Below are 19928 nucleotides of genomic sequence, written 5' to 3'. Positions count from 1 at the left end.
AAGGAGAAAAGATTAAATTTGGCTTGAAATCTATTTCATTGAAGAGGATGAGACAAGCAATGAGAAAAAGTTAAAAGAGAGAAACATGTACGAGACAAAAGAAAAACATAGAGAAAGGGATTAAGATATTGGAATGATTTGGGGTTGAAGGTAAGATCATGAGCAATATTCAGCAACTGGTATTAGCCTTTCAAATAATTCAAGGACAAGCTCTTGGTTTAGAAGCCAACCAATTTGACATCAAGGTTTTAGAGAATCCGAGAAGAGATCTTTTGTCCACATCTTTGGAGACCATGCCTTATATCTCTAACCTTTCTTTCCATTAAACCCATCATTTGACCTCTTTTTTGCTGCCTCAAAAAATTAACAATGCCTCCATTGAAAGTCTCCACTGAGTAATTTTACTAAAATTTCATTTGAGAAATTAAGTAAAATAAATTTAGAAAATTTAAAAGAAAAAAAAAAGGGGGATCTCGTTAGATTAACATAGCCACTTTTTGACTATTGCTCCCACGCAAATGTGATGCATGAAGATAGTGTCAATTTCAAGCAAAAAGAGGCCCCCACAAATAAGAGAGAGAAATCAAAAGTCCTCTTTTCTCTTGCCATGAATAAGTGTAGAAATTCTGCCTTTGCTTTCAACTTCAGCTTCATTTTCTTCACCCTCTTTAATTGCTTTTTCCCCTTTTCCCCATATCTCAGTGTAAACATCCTCATCAAATACTACACCTTCCCTCTCTTGCTCAATGATTTTGCATGAGGTATCACACTTCAACCATAAAATTATATTCAAAAAACATGAAGAATGGTACAAAAAATATATATAATAAAAGGAGAATTATAATAGTGAAAGAAAAGGGAATTAGATTAACAAAGTAATTAAACAACAACAAAAAAAAAGAGAAATCTTATTATCTGATGTAAACCCCCCACACCATTAAATTCTAAATAAAAAGTAACCCCCACCCTTTTCCTAAAAATTACAGAATGAAGCCATTGGCAATGGCTCTATTGGTATTGAAATGGGTAGTTTCATACACAGGCAATTCTTCCCTATACCTCTCAATTCCAATAGCTGAAAGATTATCCAATTCAAAAAGATCAGAACTTGAACAACTAACTGCATCATCATCATCTTCATCTTCATAATGCAGATCAAAGTCAACTTCATTCTTTTTCTGATAATTCTTTAACAAGTCTCTAGCTAACTCCTCCACCCTGCGACTCTCCTGCATCACATGGAACCTAAGCTCCTCATTGCTGTTCTTGCCATAGTTTTTCTTCATGGCAGAGTTAGCCACCAAACCCTCTTCACCTTCATGCAGATTTTTGTGCCCACATGGCCTGCAATCTTCATCCACTATCACACTCTCAGTGCAAAACCTCACAGACCTTTTGGCACCTGATCTTGAAGAAGGGGTTTTGCTCAAACAAGACCTTGTAAAGGAAGAAACTGATGAGCAAGTTGAAGAAGGTTGTGCTGATTTAGAATCCACAACAGAAGTTGAAACCTTTGCCTTTTTAGCATTTCCACCTGAATTGAAAAGAGAATTGAGAAAGCTAGCAAGTCTAGCACCTGGTGAAATGGGTTGCTTTGCTTTCTTCAATTCACCATATAAGATTCTCAGAGCTTTGGACTTTGTTTTCCCAAAGCCATTCTCATGCTTTGGCTTTTGGGTCTGAGTAGAATGGTTCCTATGGCCATGGAGTGCATCAAAGTTGGTTTTTTTCTCAGAAACACTTGTTCGAATTGGCTTTGGCCTCTGCACTCCATAGAAGGACTCTGACTCTGATGAAGAAAACCCACCAACAGAACTTGACTCTGATGATGTTGAGGTTGAATGCATGGAGAGTGTATTTGAATTGCTTCGTGTTCTTCTTTCAATTTCTGTCAAGGAATTCCTTCCTCTTACTACTTTCTCGCTCCGATTCTCTACCTTTCTGGCTCTGCGAAAGTTGAGTTTTTCAGCTTCACCTTCCTCTCTGAAACAGTTGTTCTGTTTCTGCTTCCTCATGGTTTCTCTGTAGAATATGAGTTTTTCTTCTTTCTCCTCCGTTTGTCCTTCGTCAATGGAACGGTAGATTACGTCAAGAAGAGTGGAAGAGAAAGATGGGTTTTCTCTGTTATGCTGTTTCCTGTGATCTCTTAAGGGTTTATCCCACTTTTCCATTGGTATTCTCTTTTCTTTTATATAGAGAAGCTATGAAGGATGAAAAAGAACAGAGGAAAAAAACAGAGATGAGGGGAAACAGGGGATTTTGGAGGGTATCAATTACTTGGCCTTTGTTGTCTGCTTCAAATAGTACTATTTATGAAAAGCTCTAGTAGAGTTTTTGAGAGAGAGAGAGAGAGAGAGAGAGAGAGAAGTTATGAAGAGAAAGAAATGATAGTAAGAAAGGACAAGGCCATGGCTATATTTCCAAAACAAGGACTATGAAGGAGTGGTGTGTTTGGAAATCACTGTGGGAGGAGGACATAAGAGGAAAGAGGAAGAAAGAAACCAGACATGGGAATTGATGAGTGCTTGATGGTGTTTGGAGAGAGACAGTAATGAAAGCCAAATTCCACGCTTCATAAGAGAAGAGAAATCAAAGAATGATTGAGAGAGAGAGAGAGAGATTTGGAGAGTGGTTTCTTTTGGATGCTCTTATAAGGGTTGGGGGGGAGTTGAGCTAGCCAGGCTGTCAATAATGATGTGGAGTTTTACTTGTTTAAAATTAATATCATGGTTATTCAATTCATCTTATTCTTTTCTCTTCTAAATTTTTTCCTTCATCACATGAATTGACATTAGATCCTTACTTTTTCTTTTATATTAAGAAAAGAAAGGAAATGTATTGTTTTGTAGGACCATGCAAAGCAGATGTTGATCCTAACAGCACAACCTCTCTATGCAAAGAAGATTCCACTTATGCTTGATAATTTTTTTGACACCTATCTTAATTTGGATGTGGATAATAGTTTTCTTTATTTAGTTTATGAATAATGTAGTTTTGGTCGAGTTTAACTTCACTGTAAAATCTTGATTATTACCATAATCCCTTGCCTCTTTCTTTACTTAGTGCCTTTTTATGATTAAAAAGGGTTAGTGTTTTGGGTCTTGATTAGAAATGGGAAATGAGAACTATGAACATGTGGAGGAGCACTTCAAACACAAGGTATTATACTGTATAATGAAGCATGGTCATGAGAGTACTGTTTGCACAGTCAACTAATGCGGCTCCAGAGCTAAACTTTGGGCTTTAGGAATTCATTTATTTGTCTGAATTCTAATGCCCGTGACCGCCTTCAAATTAAAGCTGTTCTCCTTTTGCCTATTTTAATGAACTGCAGAGGTACAGGTATATCTTTTCAAAGAGAATGTTGGGTATGGAGTGGGGGATTTCTTGGTGTGAAATACAATTATTTTAGTTTGCTCATAATTCTCATTTAGTAGATGTATGTTTTCCGACTCACGCGGGTCTCCTTTTTTGTATTGCTGCAAAAAATTTGTTCTGCAGGTGATAGCAGAAGTATATTTTCCAAATATATATAGTGAAAGTTTTTTTTATATTGATGTAAGAATAAGAAATTTTACACTTAATTTTTAAGAGTATCCAACTACTATAATTTATTAAATTATGTCATTCATTAAGTACTATTTTTCAAAAACCTTTGTGCTCTTTGTGACAAAAGGGGATTAGTCTCGTCCAAAAGAACGATGACATTATCAAAAAAACCAAAACAAAAAAAACTATAGGTATTAGATTTATGTAAATCAATGATAAATGTAAAATTTCTTATTCTTATCTTAATCTAAAATTCTTATGTCTCATATATATATATATATATATATTGAAAATTCAAGTGGTTGAAGATGAAGTGGCTACTTTTGAAGTAACTGAAAGAAAAACAATGACTGAGGTAGGAGAGTCAGAGTTGAAAAAAGAATTTCTCACTTCTTTCTCTCATTCAAAATCGAGCATAAAACTTTCATCTCGCACGACTCTTAAGTGTCAAAAGAAAGAAGATAAGTTTCTTTCTTTTTTGATTACCTTTTTCATGTACGTATAAGATCGAATCCATTCAATTTTGAATTTTCAAAAGGATTACTAATCCTTAACTTTTTGAAGAATCCTTCATCATCAGTGGTTGTGAATGACCAATTTTTTTCAGTCTTTATGATTTGTTTCTACGAAACTGAGGTCGAAAAGATTGAGAAATAGAACTATTTGATTTTTGATTCATTATCAAAAGAATCATCCGGATAATACTTTTGTCGACTCATGCCCTTCTTAAATCTCCTTTTTTTCTTGTTTAATTTTTTTTTTTTTTGGATATAAGTAGGAATTGAACACATAACCTAATACAACTTACTCAAACCCCTCACTATTAGACCAATCCTAGTAGCTTAACCCTTTGCTTTTTATTTTCACTTTGTGCGATTGATTATCAATTTCCAACATCTTTGAATTTCATAGGAGTAATATTTTTGTCTTCAATTTAGCCATGTATTCCATAACTCTTCACATCCTTAAAATAACTATCTTTTGAAGAATAAATAACACAAAGGCTTTTACACTACAACTAAATAAAAAATTTATCATGTTTTTTGTTTTATTCTTTTAGGAGGGAGAAAAATTCTTCAACAGAAATGGGGTCACTAGAAATAATGCATTAGTATTTAGAGGGAGCTAGTTCCAAGCCTGTAATCAACAGCATAAGTGCCTTGCCTGAATTATAAAAGCAAGATCAATGGGCATATACCGTTGCTCTTGTTATTTATAGAAGCTCACTCGATTGACTAGACAAAAGAAATAGAAACAAAAATGCTCCTCCCACACCCACCAATAGTCAAATTTGAACATGTCCACACCTACGTGTCTATGTTTGTGAGGGCTAGGGATGCAGGGTAAGAGAGAGAGAGAGAGAGAGTTAGTGGGAGCATGGTGTGCTTATTTGCACAATGATTGCTCCCGTGGCTCCTAAACTTTATGAAGAGAAAGAGATGGAAACAAATTTGAAACGAAGAAAGCCATTAAGAGATTTTATTAGCACTAATAAAGGATCATAGGAAGAGAATGAGAATATAGAAAGTGAATAAAAGTGAGATTAGTTAAGTTGATAAGCTAGAAAAAGGCACCAAAATAAATAAAAACAACGTGTGTGTAAAATGTTCTTGTATATATTCTTCTTTTTTGGCCCTTCTCTTTCCTTCTGCCTTCCCTTAAGGCTCAAGAAAATATTTCATAATGAAACATACCAGCTAGGCTGCTAATATAATAACACGTCCACTAGCTAGCTAGGTGTCTTCTATAATTATACAAAAGCAGCAACTACTACACAAGCCATATAACAATCATGGGATGTTATGATGATACACGAGTCTCAACTCTCACGTTTCATGTCTAAGAAATTAATAATTTAGTACGTACGAAGTACTTGGCTAGTTAGAAAAATGATTTTCAAATTACTCCAATTTTTCCATACAAAACAAATTGGAGATTCTATTATCATGTCACTCGTATATATATACACAGATATATATAAACCAGTTATGAGAAATTGATTGTAAAATTGATGAGTAATCACTCCAAAATGTACCATCTTAAGAATGAAGGATGTTTAAATCAAGTGTAAGTTAGATTCTCATAAGGAAGAGTACAATGATATCTTGCTTAAGTGAAACTATGGTACATGGCACAACTTCTAGCCAAATTAATTAGCGTTAACTTTTTCAACGGGTAAAATTTAAGGAGAGAAAAAACAATAATGGCATCTTTTCTCTTCTTCATATATGATCATCTTGAGAGTGAGATGCCTCATTATTATCTCCAATTTCTTTTTGTCCTAAACAAAATTTAGCTTAAAACATGCTCTATGTATTTATTTTTTTTAATATATCTACCGTTTTATTGTTTATGGGACTAATACGGTTCGAGCACTGTCAAATTTATTATGGAAGTAATTACAATGTCCGAAACTTTAAGCAATACAATAAAATTAATTTAAAAAAAAAAACAGAAAAGAGAGCCTCTTTTTTTCTTTGTATATTGTGTACAATCCTACAAATGAAAAATTCAGTTAAATAGGAATATGAATTACTATTAAAGAATAATATAAATAATTAAAAAGGACTTAAGCTTTTGAGTTTAATTGATTCTTTACCGTTGTCTACGATCCTACAAATGAAAAATTCAGTTAAATAGGAATATGAGTTACTGTTAGAAAATAATATAAATAATTAAAAAGGACTTAAGCTTTTGAGTTTAATTGATTATTTACCTTTACTAACTAATAATGAGTATATACTAATACAGACGTAAATAAAAAGTAGTTTTACATTAATAAATAACTTTTTATTTTTAACAAGACTGACCATAAGATTAAAAAGTTACATAACCTATCAGATTCATTTTTACAAGTATTTCAAAATTAATGTATAATATGTTTTTTTATAATAATAATAATAATAATAACACGTATGATGTCATATATAATTTAGCCTTGCCCATCTTACTTTCATAATAAAAAATCAATATTCTCACTAAATATGTATTCAATTTTGTTAGATGCTATAGAGAATCTAAAGTAATCTTATGAAAAAGGTTGAGGATTGCTTTCAGATCATGAGGTTAGCAAAAGAAAGTAATTGTGAGGGTTAAGATTCCATTTAGATTACCATTAACCAATATGGGGACCCAAAACCCAGTCATATGCCACATTGACATAGCCTAATAGCCCTCAATTAAGAAAAAGTTACTTGCATAGTGCCCCATGTTTTCATTGCCATCATCCTTCATAAGAACGTACTAAAGTTTATTCCTTGTGGATGTACGCTTCAGTTTCCACCAATGTCATCTCATTCGATTAGACACACCACCACTACGGTATGCTATGGTATTAAACCGTTATAAAGTTATAATTATGCTAGAGGATGATGTATATAAAAAAAAAATTATTCATTAAATTAATTTTAAAATTTGTGCAGCATTCTATCAGAAAAATATTACATATAAAATTCACATATATGAGTCATTTCTTTTTAATTTCATAATCCATATATCATTTTTTTTACATGTTATACTATATCATTATTTTTTTTGAATTCATTATACTATATCATTATGATACTATAACAATGTTTATCAACACGAAAGCAGTTGTTTCCCATAATGCATTTGTTTTTGCCTTTCCGAAACTTTTCTTCTTCTTTTTTTCAGCATAATATCGAAGTGACTATTGTCTGAAACATCGTTGTTGTTAAGAAACCAATAGACCCACGTTAAACACACTTTGTCTTTGAAACACAAAGACAAGAGCGGAGGTGTCCTTCAGATACAAATCAAAAAGATTAACACCAAAGTTCACAAGGTTGGTAGTAAAGATTTAATTATTATAATATAATTTACCCAAAAATATAATTCTATGTAATTTTTTTAACAATTTTTGTAAGAGGAGATTCAAGATCCTGCTAATTCAATTCCTCATAAAACTGAAATATATGTACTTGGGGAGAATAAAATAAAACAGTTGAATAATCTGGATTACAAACTAAAATAAAAGTACTAATAATTCTTATAAGTCATTCTATTACTTCTCATATATTTATAATAAAAATATTCTTCACTATTCTTTTAGTGCTACCTTGAAATGATTATTTGTTTGATATGAGTACGGTTAATTTGTGTTCTTGTTGAATAATTGTCTAGTATTCATCTGAAGCATAATTGATGCTCCAAGAGTCAAATATAAAGTCCTTTTTTCCTATGCCTAATTTGTCTCAATAGGCTAATAGTAAGGTATTTGTTTGATTCGCTTAACAAAATTGCTCAAAATAAAAGAAACACACACGTACGGGGTTGCATGATTTGCTATGCTACGATATGAGACCAAGTTGTCTAGACCACACACACTATGAAATATGGTGGTTTCCACAAGATGGAGATGTGAAATTCGTATCATTCTTTTACCTTTTTGAAAAAGAAAGAGGCTCATGTGACACCTCTCCACACTACAAACACTTTGCAAAGTTGGTTGGTAGCCATTTAGCAAAGGCAGGCCATGCCACCATCATTTCTTCTATAACTTCATTTCAAATCGTGGGTCACCCCCACAACCCTAGCTTCAATCAAAATCATATATTTCTTTGGCCCGTTTTGATCGTTTCCGCAATGCAACCACTTATGATAAATCAAGCATGGAATGCGGCTTGATGCCTATCCGTTTAACTATTTATGCACGATTTTCATATAAAATGATTCAAAATCATTGGAAACTTCATGCTTCATACATCGTTTGTTTCTTGATATCTATCAACCCACTTGATCAGACCAATCCAATATGGATTAGGCTAAATCATACACGGTTGAAAGATGAAGACTTTGGGTTGTAAGCGGTACTTCGTGGGCTAGAGACGTTCACTGTGTATGTGAAGGTTGAAGAATACTGTTGGCGCACTGGGAATGAATGGGGTACCTACAAAGACACTATGATGCTCAAGTTATTATCAGTGCTAGGTTTATGTTATATTTAGTGGGAATCAGATGATCATACCTGGGTTTGTACCCTTCATATTTATAGCAAGCTTTACGCTGCCTTTAGTAGGCGGCATGCCTTCTTGTTGGTTGTTATGGGCTGCAGACTTGTTTGTCTCAACTAGTGCCTTTCTGGCTATAAGTCTATATATTTATGTCTTCGTAGAGTGGTGACAAGCTGAAAATGTCTTACGTGCGTTGGTCTTTATGGGCGGTGGGTTTCAGCCTGTAACAGAATCTTTCCTTAGCCTTTAAGTTATATAAGGCGGCTTAGCATAATCTGCGCAATGCCTACATCTCGCGTTATGAGGCAATTGCGCTTATTGGGCCCTTTCTGGGCCTCGAACTTCGTGGGCCTATGTAATTATCCAGATCACCACTAAAGAGGTTTACAAATGCCAAGTAAATGTAAAGATAATTTTGCCTATCTTCATCAAATTTTGGTATATATACAAGAGTTTGAGCATGAAACCTTCACATCCATACTTTCCTTGTGTTTAGGCTCTTATATTACATTAAAGCTCATGATAAATATATCTAACTCAAACAAAATAAGATGTACTTGAAACTTATGACAAAACAGTCATTAGTCGATGATTATTATAGTAAGAAAAATAAATGAACAAAAAAGAGATTACATGATTACACAACGGGGGAACCTTAATATGAGGGTGCTCAGAATCTTTGGAAGGTGAGAGATGTTGTCAATTTTGACTTGATAAAGCTGATGATTTTATGCTTCAAAATGCGATTTCCAGTGGAACAACTAAATTATTTCGTCATTAATTTAGCCATAAACTATCTTATGCTACTTAATGCGACTTGTGTGCATGAAATCATATATGCAATCAGTTATATTCACTGAAATCATCTTTTCATCTCATGGATAATTTTTATTTATATTGACTCTAATTACCTCTTTTGAGACGAGTCGGTCTCTGAGTATTCTCATAAGTTTCAACTTTTTAAGCCGTTTACGAGATTAATCTCATGGATAAAATTACTTAATTACGTATCACTACAACTATTTATTTTATGGGTTTAACATTTTTGTTTTTATTCTATAATTTTTTTTTCTGCCACATTCACGTAAAAGTGAATGAATCCCACTAACTTCTTTTTTAATTTCTTTTTAAAATGTGAACCATTCACTATTACGTGAGTGTTATTATATATATATATATATATATATATATATATAATTTCTAGTTGGTACTTAGTAAACGGTTATAGTTATACAGACTAAATAATATGATTAAATAAATTTTAAAATATGTACTAGTAGTTTTATAGAAGTTACCAACATTATGGAGATCTAGTTAGAACAATGTGAGGAGATTGTAAAGTTACAAAAAAAGAAAAACTTAAATATATGGAGTAGCACAGTTATTATTATGGGTTTTATAAAAGTTATGTTGTAGGAAAAGTGATTGTGTAATGTTATAGAGATTCGTTTTGCGTGCCTTAATTTTTTATTTATTTTTTTGTTTTAAAAAGTGTGGGCCCCACAAAATGTTGTGAGAGTAGGAAAGTTTGTTGTGTTATGTTAAAGGATAAAACGAAAACCCTATTATTATATATACCATCTAAAAACTCAAAAAGCAAAAAGTTAAAAAAAAAAAAAAAAAAATGTTTGCGCAAATAGTCATTGTAATTTGTAACATATTACAAGGTAGCATATATAAGAAGGGTTTTACCGTAGATAATTGTCTTCTGCTATACATACATAGATGAATGTGCATTCTCTTTTTTGTTTTTTTAAACAATGGAACCCATAGCTGAATTTGTTAGTGCAGGAAATCCAACTTCTCACAAGTAAAATGAGAAAAATAAATTCCATATAAGAAAAGTGTAAAACCGTGAAATCTCAAAAGCAAATTTATGTGTGCTGAGGCTAAAGCCCTTTAATGTCATGGACCATGGTAATGAATTTGAATATGTTTCTTAGAGGAATACCAGAGCAAAAGCCTAGCTAGCACCCTGAAAGAATAATTTGGAAAATAGCACACAACTATTTGTTTAAGGAGTCAGTATCAGAACGTGCACCGGTCCTACTGCTACTACCCTTGGGATGAGATACAACGAGGTCTAAAACTCTCTATAAAGAAGGGTTGTCCCTATAAACAAAGGGTGAAGTGATCCTGAGATTTCAACAAAAGGGGGTTGATAATACAAAAAGAAAAGCAACACCAATCCCGAGGAACAACTACACATAAATTTTAAAGTGCGGATTCTGTCCTCTCTCCATTCTCTTTGTTAAAGAGAATCAAAGTACCCCCTCTTCAGTTCCTTTTGTTTCATCTAACCAAAGAAAATTTTGACCAAAAAAAAAAAAAAGACTCTTGTTTTTCGTTCTTTATATTTTTTTTCCACCTTTTTTAAAAGGAGGGAAGGTGATTGAGAAATGTAATGTTATTTATTTCTTTTCTTTTCTTGGTAGTTAAAAATGTTATTTTGTTTACACTGAACATTTCTTTGATACATGGAAGTCTATTATTTCGTCACTATATTTTTCCTTTTACAATTACCAATAACCTGTGGCAGCTAAAGATAGAGGAATTAAAAACCATTTTCAACCAACTCACCTTTCAACCTTGCAACTGAAGCAACCCTCAAATGTAAACCATAACTAATGAATCTCTAAACTCTTTTCTCTTTATTTTGTTAATTATTTTAGCAAACCTCTATCTTATTTAAACATGAAATTTACACAAGCCTCCATTAAAACTTGTAAAAATACTCTTACACTAATCTCTTGATTTTTATAATTTTTAAAGTAGAGCACGTCTGTGCAGATATCTAGAGTTTTCAATCTTACATTTCTCCCTTTAGAAATTAAAAATTATAAAATTACAGCCAAATAATGTCATTTTTTTAACTCAAATATAGACAACATTAAGTAAGGACGAGGTAATTAACTGAACAAAGTTAGGTACTGCGTTACATGCACATACACATAGCTTGCAGTAGATGACTATGGTGTTGTCTAAGTGACAGTATGGTGTCAATTTTCAATTGAAATTGGCAGGAAGACTTTATTACAAGTGACTTAAGGGTTATTATCGCCAGATATATCATTAAAAACACAGCACATCCTGTTAGGGAAAGCCTTTCAGCATTATCTGAAAGAAGGGGTTTTAGGAATCACTGAAATTTAACTTTCTGAAGTCAAAACTCAGAATAATCCCCAAACCTACTCTGCAAACAAAGGAGATTGAAAATTTAATGCCTCTCAATGCATTTTGTTAAAAGAACATAAGTTAAGTCATTCATTTCACAATGAAAACTGCGATTTTTCTATATCTACTTCAGTCCCTTATACACAAAGGGTTAGATTCCACTTTTTTTTTTTTATCCCGTTCAGAAATTTGTTGTCCAATTCAGGTGGCTCAATTGGGGCTGCTGATATCCACCAACCTGTCCTCCAGGAGCAGCTGCAGCCACCCCAACTCCAACGTTATTGCCAATTGCTGGTCCTAGATGATGAGGACTAGCAATAGCAGCTGGCTGTGGAGGAGTATGATACATACCAGGGAATTGCATGTGTGAAGACTGAGCTGCAGCTGCATTGAAGGAAGCATGACCGGTGTGCGAAGGCATGTACGCCGCATGAGGCGTTTGCCCCTGCAAGTTATAGTATGGAGTAGATTGCATGCCAGGATGATCCCTTGGATTCTGTAACCAGATTTCTGATGTCTCAGCCTGCGAACGGGAAGATAATGACAAACTAAATTATAATCTAGTAATAAACACCAATCAGGAAGGAAAAGGTGGTTTGGAAGCAATAAATGATCCTATTGATGATATAATCTAGAGAGATTAAGATATATTTATGACAACATAAGGATGAAGCTTTATTCATCTAGCCCTAACGATATTCTATTTCCTAGAACATTTTGTGCATCCTATTTTGACTGAGGACACGACCACAAAGAGAATCAAACATGATTTATCATGATTATCAATCAGGCTGTAATGTTGGGTGCTTGCATGGTTTAAATGGTTAATTACGTTTTAGTCTATAACCTTTTTGTTACAAAAATAATAATAATAATAATTACTACAATAATAGGTGCACAGTCATGGGTTGATTGAAACTAAAAAATATCATAACAAGGTATTTGATGACATGTTTGTTAATGCTTCTTTTTGGCTGACATTCAAACAACAATTTGTTGTTATACTTAAAACACTACACAAGCACATTACCTGAGGATTTTGGACATAGAGATTATCTTTGTATTTGACTCGAGATGAATCTTCTAAAGCCGTTGCACCCCCAACCACACCAGGAGATATCATGGCATAGCCAGTTGGATTACCAAAATTTCCAAACCCTGTAGGGCTTCCAGCAGGGACAGGCTTGAACTGCTGAACTCCATATTTAAGGCTGTTGGCATTAAGATGGGAACCACCTCCAGGCATCAACAAGTAACTGTTGCCATTTGTTGGGTGAGGATAAGGAGCATTACTTGAATATCCAGGCATGGCCATAGGTGGAACATAGACCGGGGACAGAAACTGACGATGATATGGCATAAGGTTAGCAAAATGTGAAACATGAACTTGTGGATACATCTGAGCCACAGGAGGTTGCTGTTGCACCATAGCAATTGAGGATGCAGGAATACTATTGGCAGCATGGGAGCTCAAACCCTGCACTCACCGAGAAAAGTGTCAACAAGGAGGTAAGAACTGAGGATGCCAGTTGGAGGATCAATCCCCCATAAATATATTATACAATCAAGCAAATGACTTTAAATACACTACTAATGTATAAATTCATTATACCTCCTGAAAAGATAACAAACCCTGCCCTCTTAAAGTTTCATCCATTGTGGGTCTGAAATAAGGAATGTCATAACCAGTTGGAGGATCGTATGCCTGTTTGGAAACTCAAAAGTGAGAATGGAAAGACAATAACACACAAAACAGATGCAACTATATATCAGCAAGAAATGTCAACAATAAAAAGTGGGCAGGATAAATGACAGTCAGTAGAAGATTGTCAACCTTTAACCATAAAATATATATATATAGCAACATAAGTCTGTATTATCAATCCCTGAAACTATTGGAATTAATTTTCATTATAAGCACTTACTCCTATAATATCAGCATGATACATATTGAGTGTTTCTAGTTCAACCATCTAAGACTCTTAAACCACATTACCTGTGGTTATTTATGTGAAGCAACAGGCTTTCTGGGCTCGTATGACTAAACTATGAAATAAGGTGATTATAAGATAGCACTAAAGTCTTTTGTAGAGCATTTATGAAAATGGCAGAAGCTATTTTATGTTTATATACAACTACAAAAAACACTTTTTACTCTAAAAAGTAATTTTATGTTGTTTGGATATGACAAAATAAAAGTAATTTTTTCTTAGGTCTCTTTGATTTTTAGATTGAATCAATCTTTTTCTTTTTTTTTTCATTTTCTACTATCAATTCTTTAATTATCAGTTCAAGTAGTTCTCAGATTTCTTTTGCTTCAAGCTGTATGTTTTCACTCTCCACTACTCCAAGTATTCCAATATTTCAATTTCACTTTTTTCTGCCATATTATAAATCACTGAATATAAATACGTTATTGGTCTCTAGTATCATCAACAAATATATATATATATAAAAACACTGCAAAACCATATTTGCAGACAACAGAATGAACTACCATGCTTCAACCAAATTGGACCCGACCTAACCCTTTCTGGCCACAATCAGTGATCAATGTCATATATCAATCACACCATAAAGGCAAAACATTGAAACATGACCAGTGGTTCTGTTATCAAACCCCTCATTGCTGAGGGCCCCATTAATAACTGTGTAGACCCCTTAAGGGAAATTTCAATGACAATCAGACTTGGGTGGTAGAATTAAAAGAAGTTACTCACCGAGAAGCCCGGCATATCATGGGAATCTTGCTGCTGTGACTCTGAAGGTGCATAGGACGGACTTCTATCACGTACCAACCCAATACTGGCATAACTGTCCAGATTCTGAGGGCTTGAGGAGTCTTTGTTATCAGGCAATTGTTGCTCAGAAGTAGCACCAGATGCTGGAGAGTTCGACCCAGTACTTCTAATGTTATCATCCCGTAAGTCTATCTGTTTGCTCCCAGGAACATCATCAGTGGACAACTCTGGAGCAGATACTGTCAAGCTGAAATCAAATGTTTAATAACATTACAACTAGGTTATAGAAAATAAGTACTAATAATCATGTTCTTACTATCTGTATATGAGCATAACAGAGTTTATGTCCGAAAAATTATTTTCTAAACTTATGAAAAAACCACTACCAAAATAATAACAAACTTCAAAAAAATTAATAATAAATACTAAGTCTAAATTCTGCAGCTATCCCCCCAAAATTAACTCTTCAACATATAATAAAAGAAAGAAACAGCACACAAACAGGAATGCCAACCTTGCAGTCGATTCTTCACTTGATTCAGCAGCTTCTATTAATGGATACTTCGATTGATGCATCGAAGAATCAAGTTCTGTCCCAATGGTACCAAAGGTCAGCTGACAGCGATCAGTTTCCGTAACTCGAATATGCTGTGCTATGATGACATTTTGGGTATCATATATATTTAATTGGGAAATTTTATCTTCAATCTCTGCAGCGTCTGATTCTATATCTATAGAATTTTCAGCGGGAGGTGAAGCAGCTTTTTTAGGAGTTCCAATCACTCCGGGAGTATTGCTGTTCGACTTCTGACTTAATTTAGGTTTCCACTCTTTATTCTGCTGGGAAACTGCAACAAAACTCATCAATTTTCTAGGCATGGATCAAAAAGAAAAACAATATAAAATAAATCTACCCAAAAATTAAATCTTCTCATTGAAGTGGATTAGAAAAATGGATACTTTTACCAATTATGAGACTGTGTTCAAATAAAAAATGCAAAGAAAAAAGCAATTGAAGGGTTACTATATACTAACAATAGGCATTGCAATAAGCAAAGAGCTTTGAAACAATAAAATAATTCAGCTTAAACAGAAGCATAACAAATTCTCAAATTCAATCATTTCAGATTACTAATATAAACCTCCGTTCTAGCTGAACTAAAATGCTTCATGTGCCCCAAAAATAAATAAATAACTAAATACCTAATTGCAAGTTATAACAGTTCCACTCTGAAGTTATGCAGTACTAAAGATCATTAGTCTTGAAGATTATCATGAAAACCATAATTTGGTAGTGCCATTTTAAAGATATACCTCTCTGATGTCCTGCGGGTTGTTGATGTGGCCTACTATTATATTGATTGTTCAAGGACGGCCTGCTAACTGTCATGCCAGGGAATGAAGGTTCAGTTACATTAGTTCGACTAAATTGTTCAGTCTTCGAGATGGCACCAACTGATTGAAATGAGTCTGCAGATGTACCATCTTTTCCCACAAGAGAATTATCGTAAGAACTACTAGGAACAGATGACTGTTTCACTTTGTGGTCTGCAGACTGTCGCCGAACACCAACAACTCCAACTTCACGCTTAATGGCTCCAACAACACCTGATGATCGGGAATCAGGAGAGGGCACATGAACTGGATCTGTTGAAGAGGAATACACCCCAACAACAGAACTGGTTGATGCCACTGTTGCCGAATTTTGATGAATGTTGTTAGGCTTAATTGGTTGCACCCGTGCTGCAGAATTCAAAATCATGCCTTGCTTCTCCTCAGATGTAAGTTTTCTGTCACTGACATTTGAGACAACATCTTTTGAGTATCTAGCATGTGAATCAGAAGGACCATTTAGAGCATGAGATGAATTCCTAGCACCAGATGACCTTTGATTGGTGGAAGCTGCTGATGAGCTGTAACAAAGAAAATAAATGAATTATATACAAAACTCAATTATCCAATAACTACATGACAAATACTGCATTTATATCATAAAAGATATCTTAAAAGTTATCGGTAGCACCACCAAGCCCGGTTCACTTTCATTCCTGGTGCTATCTATTATCAGACAAAACCTTCCAGGTTTCAGTAATAATCGAAAACAATTGGAACAGATTCATGTTCCAAGTTTCTATAATATTAGTATCTAAAACTCTATTTTTTTTCATTTCATTGTTTTGCACAACCGACAAAAGTGTTTTTTTCTGGTCTTCATGTGTGGCACCACAGACAATGCTGAATAAATGTATTGCACTTAATTTCTATTACAATCTGTTCTTACTTATTTAGACTATTTTGAGGCCATAATAACTGTTTTCATTTTGTTTTTCTTGTACAGAGAGAATGAATGTGCACTCTGATTTCTGTTGCATGTACAGATTACACACTCGCTCCTACCAGCTTGGCTTTTGTCTTTGACTACCTTAAATAGAAAAATTATAACAATATTCAATTTACTCTATAATTATATTACCAAGAGGGGTTTATTAACTCTCATCATGTGACTCATATCTAACGCCTTCTTGCCTACATAAACTCTTCAACTTTCTATCTGCAGCAGCATAACATGCACCAGACAAAAATTTCGGTTTGCATAAATCCCTATCCAGGTTTACATAATTCATGTAATTTCTATTAGTTAAGTAATCTTTTGCTCTTGGAATTGTTTCCACAACTCAAGCCCGAATACTTTACTTTCACCTCTAACATAGAAGCAGTTCTGAACAACAGAATCTAACCCCAAATGAAGTAGGGGATGTGCACGCACGCACGCACAATTACTGACAGCCAACCAAACCTTCCAAATCCAGGTAATATAAAAATCAGAACATACCCCTTTTCAGATGTGTTTACAAGTAATTGCTCATTGGAGGATGTTGAGTGTTGCAATGAAGGAGGCTTTACTTCTTTATAGATATGATTTACTCTGTTGTCTCTGACAACACGGAACTCTCTGCTGATACCTGAACAGTTAGCAAGAAGTTAAAGATCAGCTTATATTGTAATGATGATGACCGTACAAGAAAAAACAAGTGATCCATCTAGTTATTTGAAAACATATGCAAACGAAGTTTTGCTACCAAAACCAGAAATTATTCCAATGCAGTTAATTTTAGTTTTGTGATTGATAAATAACTAAAATATCCCCTATCAATTGGTTTCATATATATAAAAAAAGACAGTCCTTCTCCCTCTGAACCAAAAGAAACAGAAAGATAAATGACAAAAATAGCACAAAACCAGAGCGTTCGAAGTAAAAAAGCATGTCTTACCTATTGAATGAAACAGAAATGCAACATAATTTGAATTTATATTTAGGGCCTTCACCCACGCTATGTTAGTCACTATTAGGTCATATTCCATAACAACAATAATAAAAACAATAGACAAAATTATGGGTTATAAATTCATTAAAAAGAGTTCACATTTGAATTGACAATCTATACATCCAAAATGAATGCTCATTCTGACAAAGATATTTATAAGGGCATCACACTTTAATCCCTCAAAATAAGCACAAAATAAGAATATTACCAGGTAAAGTGTTCCGAGAATAGTTTGTTCTTCGAAGAACATTACGTTCAGATGGGATATGAGATTTCATTCCTTGACCAACATTCTCAGAATGCCTCCTTGGGTCAGAACCCTTGTTCCCAATATTCTGAGGCTGCAATAATAGATACTTGTTAGCAAACTACCGATAAAAAAACCACTACTACATGTTACCATGGATTTAATAAGCAATCAAGAAAAGCATACGAGAGGTGATACCTCCTTCTTTCGGTCTCTCCTTCTCCTCACCTCATGGAATGGATCTGAATAACAAAACCACAATGTACATTAGGAGAATATAACTTTTCACTGTTTAATTATCTTTCAAATCAGTTGTTAATTTGGAACATGGTCAAAACACAATTAGAATAGGAGAAGCAATCTGACATAAAATGCAAGTATCAGTTGCAAAATCACAAAAATGGTTCAAAACAATGACCCAGATACTTCTCCTAATGTAAACAACCTAATTATTGCATTGCACGCCAAAGGGCACTCAGTGAGCACATAAATGCCACTCACTTTCTAGAAATATCCATTTCAGCACATTAATGAAACATATTATATTTGAAATATTTAAATTAGAGTATTAGACTATATAATGTCCAGGATTTATGGCAATATTAAGCTAAATACTCCTCCCTCAAACCATTGGCACCACCAAATAATCCCATTTGGCATTTTAATACCAAGAAAAATATAAAATTGTGGAGAGATAAATCATATTTTGCAGTGTATATTTCACTCTAGATACTGAAAACACGTATATAATTAGGCTTCACTCCATATACCAGAAAATATGGATTATTCACTGTGTAAACAGGTTTTCAAACAAATAAAATATCACCCTGCCTAAATGCATTTGGCCCTCTGATAATTTCAACCAATATCAATTATTAATTTTGGTCTTCCTCTCTCCTCAGAATGCAAAAGGGTGAAGACATGAGATAAAACCTAGGTGGAAACTAAACTTACATCAATGGAGGAGTGGGGGCAGTGGGACTGGGAAACAGATGGCATATCCTATTGACAAATTATCTAATTTTATATTATATCCCTCTAATTTCTCAAATAAAATATAAAATGGCAATGGTAATTATGTATGGCACATGCTATAATCATTGCCCTAAACTTCACTTTGAGGATGAAGTTACAAATTTTTTAGTAGTGATCAGCTCAAAAATGACGACAGCAACAAACTTGATGGTGCATCGCCCAATTTCATCTCCCAGCCTAAATAAAGAAAGCAAAACCAAATATATGAACAAAAGCAGTCGTGGAGAACCAAAAAAAAATAGGCAATCAAAGAAACATTGGATTTTCAGAACGAAGAAAAAACCACCAGCACCAAGAGGCTCAACTAAGTTTACCACAAAAAATCAAGCTCAGGAAAATCATTCCATAAAATGCAAAGAAATCTTTTGGACAAATCTAACCCCCCCACCCACAAGCATGGATAAAAAATGAGGTGGGGAGAAAAGAACCCCATTAATCCAAAATCAAGCAATAAACTAATACAATTCAAAAACCAAAGAAAAGAAAGGTAGGGTTGATGAAAAACAGTGTGGCCCCACCCACCCCACCTTGGTTGAGCAATTTCTGAGTGGTTTCGTTAGGATCCATGTTTGTTTCCTTAAGGGCTACATAGATATCAGCATCAGAATGATTCCCTACGATTTCCTTGATGGATTGTATGGTTTTGCGCACTCTAGCAGATAGTATTTGTGTGCCAGCGCCACCTTCAGTTCTGGAAACAGGGACCATTGCACCCAAAACTGAGAAGAACCCAGATAATAAAACACCAACACAAAGGTTAAAAATTAAAACTTGATGCAGAATAAGAGAAGGGCAAGGGAAGATTTCTTGGTTTTCTTCTTCTCAATCGAGAAAAATAAATTAAAAAAAAAGACGAAAAAAACAGAAAGCGGCTTTGAGGGCA

General features: G+C 34.0%; 2 protein-coding genes across 3 annotated transcripts; both read right to left on the bottom strand.

Moving 5' to 3' along the window:
- Window positions 1–980: 980 nt before the first annotated feature.
- On the bottom strand, window positions 981–2578 carry LOC133307523 (protein BIG GRAIN 1-like B). The gene has a single exon (XM_061508045.1). It carries the CDS (start codon window positions 2169–2171, stop codon window positions 981–983), a length of 1191 nt encoding a protein of 396 aa, XP_061364029.1. The 5' UTR covers window positions 2172–2578.
- Window positions 2579–11547: 8969 nt separating this feature from the next.
- On the bottom strand, window positions 11548–19928 carry LOC133307510 (uncharacterized). Of its 2 annotated transcripts, XM_061508019.1 has the most exons (11): window positions 19573–19928; window positions 18209–18252; window positions 17972–18104; window positions 17271–17400; window positions 15920–16350; window positions 15752–15820; window positions 14952–15285; window positions 14417–14684; window positions 13309–13401; window positions 12727–13173; window positions 11548–12219 (listed from the first exon to the last, which is right to left on the bottom strand). In XM_061508019.1, exons 1-11 carry the CDS (start codon window positions 19751–19753, stop codon window positions 11878–11880), a joined length of 2472 nt encoding a protein of 823 aa, XP_061364003.1. In that variant the 5' UTR covers window positions 19754–19928; the 3' UTR covers window positions 11548–11877. The 2 variants fall into 2 exon arrangements, with proteins under 2 accessions (XP_061364003.1, XP_061364001.1); XM_061508017.1 differs by having other exon boundaries at window positions 15752–16350.

The sequence above is a fragment of the Gastrolobium bilobum genome, unplaced genomic scaffold, assembly GCF_033153095.1.
Source record: "Gastrolobium bilobum isolate Gb01-03AN ecotype WA unplaced genomic scaffold, APGP_CSIRO_Gbil_v1 utg367, whole genome shotgun sequence".
Classification (NCBI taxonomy): Eukaryota; Viridiplantae; Streptophyta; class Magnoliopsida; order Fabales; family Fabaceae; genus Gastrolobium; species Gastrolobium bilobum.
Note: the sequence above shows the minus strand (reverse complement) of the source record. Positions and strands in the feature narration are given on the sequence as shown.

Coding starts and splice junctions, on each gene's coding strand:
- LOC133307523 (XM_061508045.1), bottom strand. CDS start 2,171: ATGGAAAAGTGGGATAAACCCTTAAGAGATCACAGGAAACAGCATAAC.
- LOC133307510 (XM_061508017.1), bottom strand. CDS start 19,753: ATGGTCCCTGTTTCCAGAACTGAAGGTGGCGCTGGCACACAAATACTA. Junction 14,685..14,951: donor AGTGAAGAATCGACTGCAAG/GTTGGCATTCCT, acceptor ATTTGATTTCAG/CTTGACAGTATCTGCTCCAG. Junction 13,174..13,308: donor GTTTGTTATCTTTTCAGGAG/GTATAATGAATT, acceptor CGGTGAGTGCAG/GGTTTGAGCTCCCATGCTGC.